Genomic DNA, 12,512 nt, shown 5'->3' on the forward strand with positions numbered 1-12,512 from the left:
ATAGTATGTGGCCCACAAAGCCTAAAATATTTACCATCTGGCCCTTTATAGAAAAAGTTTGCTGACTGTTGGCTTAATTTGTTTTCCCTTTCAAATATGTTTCTGATTTAAAATCACCATGCTATAAATACCAAGGAATAAATCTCTAAAGGTGGAATTTCAAGATATACTGTAAACAGGAAGGGAGATAATTTTGGAAAAGGCAGATTGTATTCCATCTTGTGAATATTTGCTCCCCTGCTCTGTGGTAAGATAACATTTTCTACCAGTAATTAAGAACTGCTTCATAGTAACGGAAGGCAGGGTAACATAGGATCAAACAACCCAAAAGGTACTTAAACTCACCAGACTGAATGGAGTCTCAAGTATAATGGCGTTTCTCTTAGCCAACTCTATCCTGCTGATGGTGGCAGTCTAACTACCATGAGAATCCAGGATCATATCAGGTCTGGAATCAGCAAATTTGCCAGGCTAAGTATCCAGTTCCTTGCCACAGACCCTTGTGGTAATAAGCCTGGAAGTAGGAAAGCTGACTCAGGAAGTCTTTCTAGACGCTGGTTAGGCACATTTCAGAGAAAGAAAGTTGCCAGCAGGAAACTCTTCATAAATCTAAGGTTATTAAAAACAATTGTTCTCAAAAGGGGGGAAATTAAGCTAGCTCTTTTATTTGTTTGCAAACAGAAAGAATATTAACCACTTGTGACTATCTGAGTAACTTTACTCAGCCTTAACCAATTCGTAGCTTTTCCATTTGTTTTCATGCAAACCAAACGGCCAGGCAAGAGAATGGAGGAAGAGAGTTCTGGGTAGAGACCTGATGCTCCTCTGAAGGCCCTAAAGTGAGACTTCTAGGAAGCTGGCACTCTGTCTAGGAAGTTGACGGGGTGTGGGTGATCCATTTGTCCACTGAGTCCAGGATTCTGTGGGTGTTGTTTTATTGAATAGGGGGTGGGGGAATGGAGGAACACTTCCTTTCTGACCTTAATTGGGTCTTCTGAGATTCCAACATGAGTGGTCAACCAAAGGCTTGTGGTTTGCTGGAAGTCTATTTACATGAAAAACTAAGGACATTTCCTGGGCAGAGCTGGTCAGGCAAGTACCTTTGGCACAGTAAAAAAACAAAAACAAGAACAAAGAAACAACCTTAGTTATAAAAAGGCAGAGGTGAATATAGCACAGATACTATATTTGTACTTGACTTTCAGCCCATCCCCTGAGTGTCTAAGTCCAATTTGAGGAAGGAGGGCTCCAGAGTCTATCCAGAGTCTATCCTTTCCCTGCAATAGACTTTCAAATAAAAAGGGGGTTGGGGAAGGAGAGATCCAATTCAATTTAACAACTTTGTCTTTCCCCAAGTAAGGTCATTTAAAAATACATATACCATCCAATATCACCATGGTTTCAGAAAAGAAAGAGAATTGTAAGAGATATATGACAATATAAATTCGACTTAAAAACTGAGTTACTTTAGCCTTTATTAAAAATCCAGAAAGATGAAAACTTTAGAACAGCTTCTAGGAAAAATTCTCTACCATGTTGCTACTACTTCATCTCATTCCTTTTCCTCTTTGTTCCTTCATCATCGCTTACTCCCTGCCACTGATCTTCTCCCACACACAGCCCCCCAGTGTTTCGAACCACACTTTCTTTTTCTTAATTACATCATTTTAGTAGGGCCTTGGGTCAGCTATGGTCTTGGGAAAGCATGTAGATGAGCAGATACTCAGGCTGAGTGAGACCTATCCTGGAAATAACATCCCAGGAGGGATAATATTATCCCAGGAGGGCAGGGACTTGTCTTGTTTTCCACTATATCCACCCCATCCTGAAAATAGTGGTGGCAGGCAGGATATAGTGAATAATGAATAAAATACAGGCAAGGTATATACAGGTTCCATTCTAACACACCACCAATGACAACCAAGTAATAGTCCTTGGTCTTATTGAAGGTAATGACAACATTTCACAAATCATTAATGATTAAACCTCTTTGCAGAAATATGAGAAGGAAAAATGAATCAATAATACACCATTCTAGGGCTTCCCTGGTGGTGCAGTGGTTGAGAGTCCGCCTGCCGATGCAGGGGACACGGGTTCGTGCCCTGGTCCGGGAAGATCCCATATGCCATGGAGCGGCTGGGCCCGTAAGCCATGGCCGCTGAGCCTGCGCGTCTGGAGCCTGTGCTCCGCAACGCGAGAGGCCACAGCAGTGAGAGGCCCGCATACCGCAAAAACAAAAAACAAAACAAAACAAAACAAAAAAACACCATTCTAATCCAACCATTATTATACTTTTCTTATTCACTGTTTTATAATATGCATTTAAAATATATTTGTAATCAGAAAATTTGGGATAGGAAATATGGAACTTATTTTCAAAAGAACCAATCTCCTTTGCCTACATGACATCACAAATAACAAACAGTGAGGTTGCTTAAGTAAGTCTGAAAGAACCTTTGATAATCTATGTCAATACAGCAAAGCATGTGGTATAAATCACAGAAAACTTACTGGTCAAGGAGTCATAAGACGTGCATTCTCTTGCTGGCTTCTACTCTAAGGATTTCAATGTCTCATCTGTAAAAGGAGGACTGAGGCTCCATAATCCCAAATGTATTCTTAAAGTCTGAAGTTTACTGATTCCTAAAAAAGATTTTATTGTTTTACATTCTGATTGTAAGGCAGTTTGTAGATGTAATATTTATATGCTTATATCATAAATTTATATATTTATATATAATAGTAAATATTAACTGGGATATATGAGCTCCTTCCACGCAGAAATAGATTTTAGAAACTCACATAAAGAGACCATTTCTAATTTTTCCAGACAATTTTTTTTAACCTGGAGGAACTGGAGTAAATCGTTTCACTTAAAAGATAGATTATTAGTAAAGTCTCAAAGGTAAATCTTTATCCTTATAAACCAACAAAATAGAACGTTAATTCAAAACAAAGTGACGACAACAAACCAGCTAGGAGTCATCTAAGGGACAGAGTGAGGATAAAACATTAATTGGTTCATTGGTGCAGAAATGGGATGAAGAAAATTCTACCACTATGCTCCTACATAGAAGAGGGCAATGCAAGAAATTCTTCCTTGTACTAGAATTCAGGATCAACCCTCTCCCCATCTCTCTGCTTTTCCAAGGACTAAACTACCACTTCCTCCAGAATATAAGTGGCAACCTGATGATTATTTCATTAATCTCTGTATAAGCCTTCTTTTGGGGACTGAGGGGACCACGAAGGTTTAAGGTGACACCCCCAGAGGTGACAAAAACGCACTGGCTGAGGATATTGTTTGTACTGAAACTTTTATTTACTTATTATTATTTTTTTATTTTTTGGCCGCGCCCTGGGTCACGCCGGATCCTAGTTCCCCCACCAGGGATGGAAGCCATGCCCCCTGCATTGGGAGCGCAGAGTCTTAACCACAGGACTGCCAGGGAAGTCCCAAAACTTTGATTTAAATTGCACAAATTCGTCACAATTTCAAAAGAACCAGAAGTAATTTGTATTGTAAGCACTTAAATCGAAGAACACTAGAATTGCTTCCCGTCCTGAAGGCTGACTGAATTCGGACTAGCAGCCACACTTCAGGATTTACCAGGTAGTTCAATAACGAAAACCTGGAGCTGTTCACACGCGTTTTCCTGCACCAAACGCGGAGGTGTTCATCCACGCCATGTTAATCACATTAATAAGCGTAATCATCCTATCAGGCTGCAAACTTCACGTATATAACACTGACTTTCCCACCGCGTGTCGCCTGCAGGAAACGGATCCCCGCAGCGACTCTGGGCCTTTGGCCGGGTCTTGGGAAAGCTCCAAGTCCCGCCCCGCCCATCAAAATCAGACCTGAAGACCGGTTCCCCGCGCTCACCGCGGTCTCCTGCTGCCCTCTGCCGGGGCCCTAGCGTCAGGCTATGGAAGGCGGCCGCGTGGCCGCCGGGGGGCGCCAGGAGGGTGACGTCACCTCTGTGCGCGGCCCCTCGCCGGAAGTTATTCCTGTCCACTTCCGTTCCTCTGTTATTCTCCAGACCCCAGAAGGGGAATTAAAGGTATCTATAGCGCCCAGTTATAGTCCAAGTTGAGGTTGGTGACTCGCTGCCGGCGGGCGTTTTCTTTTTAGAAGCGGGTCTGGGTGACTGTGATGTGTAACGGAGTCCCGTTCCCGTGCAGCCCCTTGTAGAGTTTCTTTGTGGGAGGAAGAGGGATGGAAGAACCCGTGGAAATACCCGTGGAATTTTTGAGTTAAAGACTCAACTGGGTTCGAACCTTGCTTCAACGAGCTAAGTCAAGCTAGTAAGGGAGCTCGGCGCTTTTTCTGATTTTGTAATTTTAGGAATGATGCCGACCTTTTAAGTTGTGGATGTTAAGTAAGATAATGTGTGTGAAGCACTTAGTTCTGGTTTTACAAATTATACTCTGATTCTGCCGCCTTTACCTCTTATACTCGGGCTTGTACTTGCCATTTTCTCAGTATCTCTGAGAGATGCCTAGTATATTAAGAGGTTATGCATCTCACGAGAACATTATGCAGCGTTAGCTGAGATTGAGCTCCTTATTCTGTATTACAATTCCTGACGTTATTTTATCCCCGCCCCTTTTATTTTTCCATTTCTAGGAAACAGCTATTTTTCAGCTTTTCTGGAGGAATGCAAAGTTCTCTTTCCTTAAGACAAATGAGGTGAGAAGTTCATTGCTGTAAATATCTCCAAACTTAGCTCGTTTTGTCAAAAGAAGACTAACTGGAATGTAGAAGCCTGGAACCAGTGATTACCCATTTCCATTAAAAGCCCCTTTGTCCGGGGAATTGTGGAGCAGAGGGGCTCATAAATCTTCCTTTATTCCTTAGACCTCACAAGTTACAGGTACAGAGATTTTCAGTGTATTTGCTAATTTTGGCCTTTAGCTCTTGGAATAGTGGCTTTGGTAATTAAAAACGGCAATTTGAGAGACAGATGGAAATAAGTTATGGAACATTAATTAGTTTTGAAATTCGTAGATTGAGGCAGTTGGTACTTCTTGCATTAGGCTGCTTAAATATTTATTCACCACACTAGATGTAATAGTATTTTGAATGGAGATTGGATGCCAAAGGAGTAAAATAAATTGATATTCATCAGGCTTAACTTTTTTTGTGTTGAAAACTGAAAAATAACTTATTCTGTTTTTTCCTCTCTCTGTATATATTAATGTCCCCTCCCCCCTTTTTATTTAAGTGGTATTATCCTAGCCACTGTACTGTTAAGCAGGTTGCCACTTAGAATGTCTTGGACATCTTTCTATTGTGTTAGATCTGCCTCATTAAAAAAAAAATTTTTTTTTAATTTATTTATTTTTGGCTGTGTTGGGTCTTCGTTTCTGTGCGAGGGCTTTCTCTAGTTGCGGCGAGCGGGGGCCACTCTTCATCGCGGTGTGCCGACCTCTCACTGTCGCGGCCTCTCGTTGCAGAGCACAGGCTCCAGACGCGCAGGCTCAGTAGTTGTGGCTCACGGACCTAGTTGCTCCGCGGCATGTGCGATCTTCCCAGACCAGGGCTCGAACCCTTGTCCCCTGCATTGGCAGGCAGATTCTCAACCACTGTGCCATCAGGGAAGCCCCTGCCTCATTTTTAAAAGGAGGCTGTGTAGTATTATATTGTATACATGTACCACTATTTATTAATCATTCTACTCTTGGTGGCCATTTGGGTTCCTTCTTTTTTGCTGTAGCAAGTAATATTATAATGGTCATCCTTTTTTTTTTTAAATAACAAATGTGTATTCTTGTCCTGTATTTCCTTTGGATAATCTCCAAGAAGTAGAAATGCTGGGCTGAAAGATATGATGGATGGTACCAAATTCCTCAACAACAGTAATATTTGAGAATTCCCCCCATTTCTTCATATGTTTACCAGCTGTTGATACTAGTTACCATTGTTTTTAGGCTTAGCTAAGACTGTTCATACCATTTTGGGGGGGTCAATTTATTGCATTTATAGTATTGTAATCAAAACCAAATTTTTGTTGCTAGTTCTAAGTCCAGTTCAGCTCTTTTTTTCCCCTATGTAAATAGAACACTTAGTTTTAGACTCTTAGTAACAAATTACTATAAAACAAATGATTCACTTCAAGTATTTCTTAAGTTAAAGATTTGTGGTAAGATACTGTTTGAATGGGATCTTGTACTGTGGATAGACATTAGGAGGATAGGCCTTTCTGAAAGACAGAACAGCTTAAAAAAAGGCAGGGAGACAAGAATGGTCAAGGATGTTTAGGACCCGAGATTTGAGAGCAATGGTGCTTTGTTGTGAGGTTGTAGAATAGAATAGATAGCTAGAAAGGTCAACCTGAAGATTTTACCTTCTAGGGGACAGCTACAGAGGTCAGGGAATCAGGGAATGAGGGACATGATCACATCTTTGTTTTACAGGTGTACTGTGGGGGCAGTTTTGAGTGACCGATGTTAGAGAAGCAAGTTAAGTGGCTGTTATAGTCTGAGAGAATAGCAAAGAGTAGAGAGATTGGATTTCAGAGGTACTGAAGAAGCTGAATCTACGTGATTTAATGACTGGGGTTGAGGAAGAGAAAAAAAACCCAAAGCTTACTTTCAGATTTTTTTTTATCATGAGTGATTACTGAGTAATAGTGATTTCATTAATTAGAGGAGGGCTGGTTTTGGGGCTGGGAAGGATGCTCAGTTTGGTTTTGGACATTAAATTGTGTGAAAGATATTTCCATGGAGAATAAACTATACACAAAGAAAAAATCCCCCTATGACAGATTCAGGAGAAACCTTAATTTATTCCTCTTTTGTTAAGATATTTGGCATATATTTTTACTTTTAGTTTTTCATCAGTAGAATTTCTTTTGAATTTTCTGTGACTCGTTCAGCCCTGTTTCTCAAGAGTAGAGTGTAGTCTAGAGTAGTAGTCATAGACATTTTTGAACATGTACAACCTTAATAAAAAGGTTTATAAATGTACCTCCAATATAGGTATATTTATTTACTAATTAGTTATATACATGTTTTATAGTACTATTATATTGTATACATTTTTACATTATGAAACATGTAAAAAGTAGAAATTTTAAAAGGCCAAGACAAATATAAATTGGAGTTTTACTGTTTTCTACCTGCGTCCCATTGGAGAATCTCTCACCCCTCTTTGGAAAGCACTGGTTTTATCTACAGCTGTCGGTGTTCTGTCCCATTATCCAGTAGAGGTCACCCTGAGCATCCGGAAGAGAGAGCAGGTTGTTGAGCAGGGCAAGGTAAAGCCTTCATTCTTTAATTAGGAGGATCTTATTTTTAAGTTCCTATCTTCATGCATTTTTGGAAGAGTATGTAGTTATAGAGTAGTATGTGGTATTATGGAGACATGAAGAACAATGAACTCAAGAGTATAGGGCAATCTAAAATGTGCTTTTGCTGTTTGATGTTTACTTTGTGAGTGTTCTGCGTTTTGTTTGAATGTTATTTGAATCTATAGTTTTGGAATCTTTTGTTAATTCTTTGATGATTGGTGGATTATCTGAGTTACAGGAATGTTCCCAGCCTGTAGGCATAATCCAAGTTCTTGTTAGATTGTAGTAATTAAAAGGACAGACACAGAGGAGCTTTTCTTATATGGATCTTGAAAGCAGTATCTCAAGCCCAGAGATATTAGTGGTGAGTTGGAACCATTTATCTCTATTTTCTATTTTATGCTTAATTAGCAGAGCGGAGAAAGGAAATGCCTCTTTTAAGTGATAAGAGCCTGTTGTAAGTAATTAGGAATCAAGAACTAAGTTTGTCACAGCTGTATAGTCTGAAAAGGAGAAAGTACAGTTAAAAAAGTATTATGTGTTGTTGTATGACTGAGACCACAAACAACTTAGGAACATAAACCAACTGACAAGCTGGATAACAGAAGAAAACTTTTCTGTTAATTTTCTCATAAAATATTTCCTATAAATAGAGTGCTTGTTTTAGTAGGGACCTATGATTATTATCATGTATAAGTTCATCCATTTTATGCCCTATTTCTAAATGATCAGGAAAATGAGTTATCAAGGTTTTAGTCACTTGATCAAAGTTACATGTGCTGTGACACAGATGCAGAGAGCCCTGAGTTAGTCTTTTATAAAATGGTGGTGAGGAGAATGGCAAAAGTAACTTTTAAAATGTTTACATCCCATCTCTCTATATAGTTCCACATGCGGTGGACTGTGTGTATGAAATATCCCAGCTAGATCATTATGAAGATGAAAATTGGTTTGGAGTTGTTGGGTTAACCCAAGAACCAAGGGGACGTTAAGGTAAATTGAGTGACATGGAGATTGGGATCAGGAGCTATGTAAGATAAGAATTAAGGTTCTAATGATAGCATGGGTTTAACGAGTACCATGAATCTAGAAAAAGGTGTTTAAGGTGGAAATTAGGTAGTATGACATGTTGGTTTTCAGGGCTAGATTTAGAGGTTTAAAAAAAAATTTTTTTTTTTTGGCTGTGTTGGGTCTTCCTTGTTGTGCGCGGGCTTTCTCTAGTTGTGGCGAGTGGGGGCTACTCTTCGTTTCGTTGTGCAGGCTTCTCATTGTGGTGGCTTCTCTTGTTGTGGAGCACGGGCTGTAGAGCGCAGGCTCAGTAGTTGTGGTGCATGGGCTTAGTTGCTCCGCGGCATGTGGGATCTATCCCGGACCAGGGGTAGAACCCGTGTTCCCTGCATTGGCAGGCGGATTCTTAAACACTGTGCCACCAGGGAAGTCCCCTAGATTTAGAGTTTGATAACCAGGAAGTGAGAACAGAGGCAAAGAAGTCTGGTATCTATGGGCAGAGGCAAGGCCAAAGATCTAGTAAGTTAGAAGACAAGGCAGAATTGAAAGCATCAGTTAGTAGGAATAAGCCAAAGGTTTGGTAACCAGGAACATAAAGCAGAGATGGAGAGGGGCAACTGGTTTTGGGTAGCCAAGGCAGGCAAGGCCAAATAAAAAGAGGAAGGTAAAGGCAGGAATAATTCTGGAGCAGTGATGATGCTGTACTGCTTTTCTTTATGTTAAGAATAGAACTGGCCCCTGACCCACAGATAATCAGAAGTAGTGAGCTAGGGAGTGGGAGTGTGGTGGTGGGATTGTTACCACAGCACCAGGAGAGCTGGATCCCTAGGTGTTTTCTTACAGAAATGACCATGATACTTACAGGGTCGCAATATGGTCTTTTATCTCTTTAACATGTGTGTTTGTATAATATTATATATGTTGTTTTATACAGCATTCCAAAAGGTTTGGGCTACCTGACCATTATGGCACCAAGAAACCTCTTGTATATGAGAAGTAACTTTCTTTTTGGTTCAAGATGTTGGATGATCCGATTTTCAGCAGAAATCCTCTTTAAATCAGTTTCATTTAGGCTTTTCAGTATGAAATGTGATAATGCAGACAGTGAACCTTTGGAAAGTGAAGAACTGCTGAATAACTTACTTACTATGGGAGTAGATGTTGACATGGCAAAGAAACGACAGCCTGGAGTTTTTAATAGGAGAGGTACTAATGAGCAGAACCTGAAGACATTCCTTCTGTCTAAAGGAGCTAGCAAAGAAGTGATTGCTAGCATCATATCAAGATATCCACGAGCCATGACACGCACACCTGAAAGTCTTTCATATCGGTGGGATCTGTGGAGAAGAATTGTGACATCAGACCTTGAAATTGTAGCTATTTTGGAACGTTCTCCTGAATCCTTATTTCGGTCCAGTAACAACCTAAACTTAGAGAAAAATATAGAGTTCCTCTACTCAGTTGGATTGACCCATAAATGCCTTTGTCGATTGTTGACCAGTGCCCCGCGTACCTTCTCCAATAGTCTCGAGCTGAATAAACAGATGGTTGAATTTTTGCGAGACGTCTGTTTGTCTTTGGGTCACAATGATCCCACAGGTGTTGTCAGGAAGATAATTTTTAAAAACCCTTTCATCTTAATTCAGAGCACCAAACGGGTAAAAACTAATATTGAATTTTTACAGTCAACTTTCAACTTGAACAATGAACAGCTGCTTGTTTTGATACATGGTCCAGGAGCTAAAATCCTAGACCTTTCCAATGATTGTATGAGAAGAAACTACACAAATATCAAAGAAAGACTGTTTTCTCTTGGGTGTACTACAGAAGAGATACGGAAGTTTGTTTTAAGCTGTCCAGATGTGATCTTCTTGGGAGAGAAAAAGTTTAGTGATAAAATAGACTGCCTCATAGAAGAAAAAATTAGCATTTCACAAATAATTGAAAATCCTCGGATTTTGGACTCAAGCATAAGCACTTTAAAAAGTCGAATCAAAGAATTGGTAAATGCTGGCTATAACTTGAGTACGTCAAACATCAGTCTTCTGTCTTGGAGTCAAAAAAGATATAACGCTAAATTGAAAAAGTTAAACACTGGACAGAATGTTGTTCTGGGGAATTAAGCAGAAGTCAGTCTTACAATGTAGTGACATAATTTCATTTTGAATTTGGACCTTTCAAAAAGGAGGTTTGTTTTCTTAACCACATATACATATATAATGTTTCTTTGGATATTTTAGTTTAAAGGTTCATAAAAACTCATGGTCATTATGCCCTGGTATAGTCTTCCCAGCTACCTTTTCTGTAGTTTGAATTAGTACAACACCCAATTTTACGATATAGGCTGTGGCTTTTGTATGAATGGTAGTTGCTGAGTGCTATGGCAGAACAATGTGGAAAAAGAAAGTACAAAATAAGCTTTTTTGGTTTCTGTTCAGATTTGAAAGTTGACAGATTCATTTAGATAGTTCTATTTCCTATCATGGTTTTGAATGGCAACCTATTTCTCCTATTATTCCATGTATCTAATTATGGTTCATCTTCAAAATAGAATGTCAGTAAGAATATGACAACAAAAAGGAGGAATTTTTCATCTCAAATTCTACGTACTCTATTTAAACCATTAGTATGCCCCACCACTCCTCCAGTTTAGGCTCAATTTACTATGGGTATATCCTGATTTCTTTGAAGATAAGGGCAACTGTGATAGGCAGAATAATGGTTACCCAAAGATATCAATGTCTTAATTCCCAGAACCTGTGGATATGTTTCGTTACATTATAAAAGGACTTTGCAGATGTGATTAAGTTAAGGACCTTAATTTGAGGTCCTGAGTTGGGGAGGTTATCCCAGATTATCTGGGTGCGCCCAGTATAATCATAAGGGTCCTTAAAAGTGGAAGAGGGAGGTAAAAGAAGAGGTCAGAGTGATGCAATGTAAGAAGAACTTGACCCACTTTTACTGGCTTTGAAGGAGGAAGGCGACATGAACCAAGGAATGCAGGTAGCCTCTAGAAAATGGAAAAGGCAAGGAAGCATTCCTCACTAGCACCTCAGAAAGGAATGCAGCCGTGCTGAGACCTTGAATTTAGCCCAGTGAGACCCATGTCAGACTTCAGACCTACAGAACCAAAAGATAATAAACTGGTGGTGTTTTAAGCCACTGAGTTTGTGATAATTTGTTACAGCAGCAAACAGACTAATATAACAACTAAATAGATGATTAGTTGCATTTTAGGTGAAGAAGTGTACCTTTAGTATAGTATCTGTATTTCTTCCTCTTATACTTTTTTTATCCACCTATCTTTCTGGAATGGCTAATAAGTTAGTGTTTGTAGTTTCCTCTAAATGTATGTATAAAAAACTAAATGTAAGTAATAAAATCTAAATAAAGGAATACTTTTGCCTAATGAGTGTAGTTTAAAGAAATAATGATGGTTTCTGTATATTTATATTTTGTTGGTGTTTCTGTTAATACAAAGAACCAAGAATTTTTAGAGGCGCTGACTTAAAAAATGACAAACAGATGACATCTGTATCTTGAAGACATTCACAGTCTAGCTCTGACATAAACTGAAAGAGAAGGAACAAATTATATGAGCTTAATTACTTTTAATTGCTTTCCAGAGGCATTTGTTTTCTAGATGTGGATTTTGAATTAAGTAACAATGACGCTAACCGTTTAAGCCTTTTTTTCCCTTTTATTGAAGTACATATAGTTGATTTACAGTATTATGTTTCAGGTGTACGGCATAGTGATTCAGTATTGTTTTTGCAGATTATATTCCATTATAGATATATATAAGATAGGTACACACACCCCCCGCCCCCCAAGATAATGGGTATAATTCCCTGTGTTAAGCCTTATTTCTTATCATTGATGCCTCACAAAAACTTACTCCCACCAGTGATAGAAACCAAATGCCTGTTTTTTCAAGGCCATTTGTATGTCAGTGATCTCTTATATTTCCAATAAAGTATTTGATGACAAGCATGGCATAATTTAGAAAGCATGGACTGTATAGAGACATTTCTTTAGAGTAGTATATCTGGGTACTATTCCTGACCAGCTCTGTAACTTTGTGTAAATAATTTTACTGAACTTGTTTTCTCATCTATAAGATGAAAAATTGAACTCACAGAGTTGTTAAGAATCAGATGATATAGGGTCTGTAAGGTTTCTTACACATAGTAACTTTTCAATGGTAGC

At 39.1% G+C, this 12,512-nt stretch overlaps 1 protein-coding gene across 1 annotated transcript; it reads left to right on the forward strand.

Moving 5' to 3' along the window:
* The first annotated feature begins 4,008 nt into the window (after positions 1–4,008).
* MTERF1 (mitochondrial transcription termination factor 1) lies at positions 4,009–11,804 on the forward strand. Its single transcript, XM_029234440.1, has 3 exons — positions 4,009–4,064; positions 4,631–4,693; positions 9,238–11,804. Exons 2-3 carry the CDS (start codon positions 4,662–4,664, stop codon positions 10,424–10,426), a joined length of 1,221 nt encoding a protein of 406 aa, XP_029090273.1. The 5' UTR covers positions 4,009–4,064; positions 4,631–4,661; the 3' UTR covers positions 10,427–11,804.
* Positions 11,805–12,512: the final 708 nt, after the last annotated feature.

The sequence above is a fragment of the Monodon monoceros genome, unplaced genomic scaffold (assembly GCF_005190385.1).
Source record: "Monodon monoceros isolate NGI ecotype Baffin Bay Population unplaced genomic scaffold, NGI_Narwhal_1 Super_Scaffold_2, whole genome shotgun sequence".
Lineage (NCBI taxonomy): Eukaryota > Metazoa > Chordata > Mammalia > Artiodactyla > Monodontidae > Monodon > Monodon monoceros.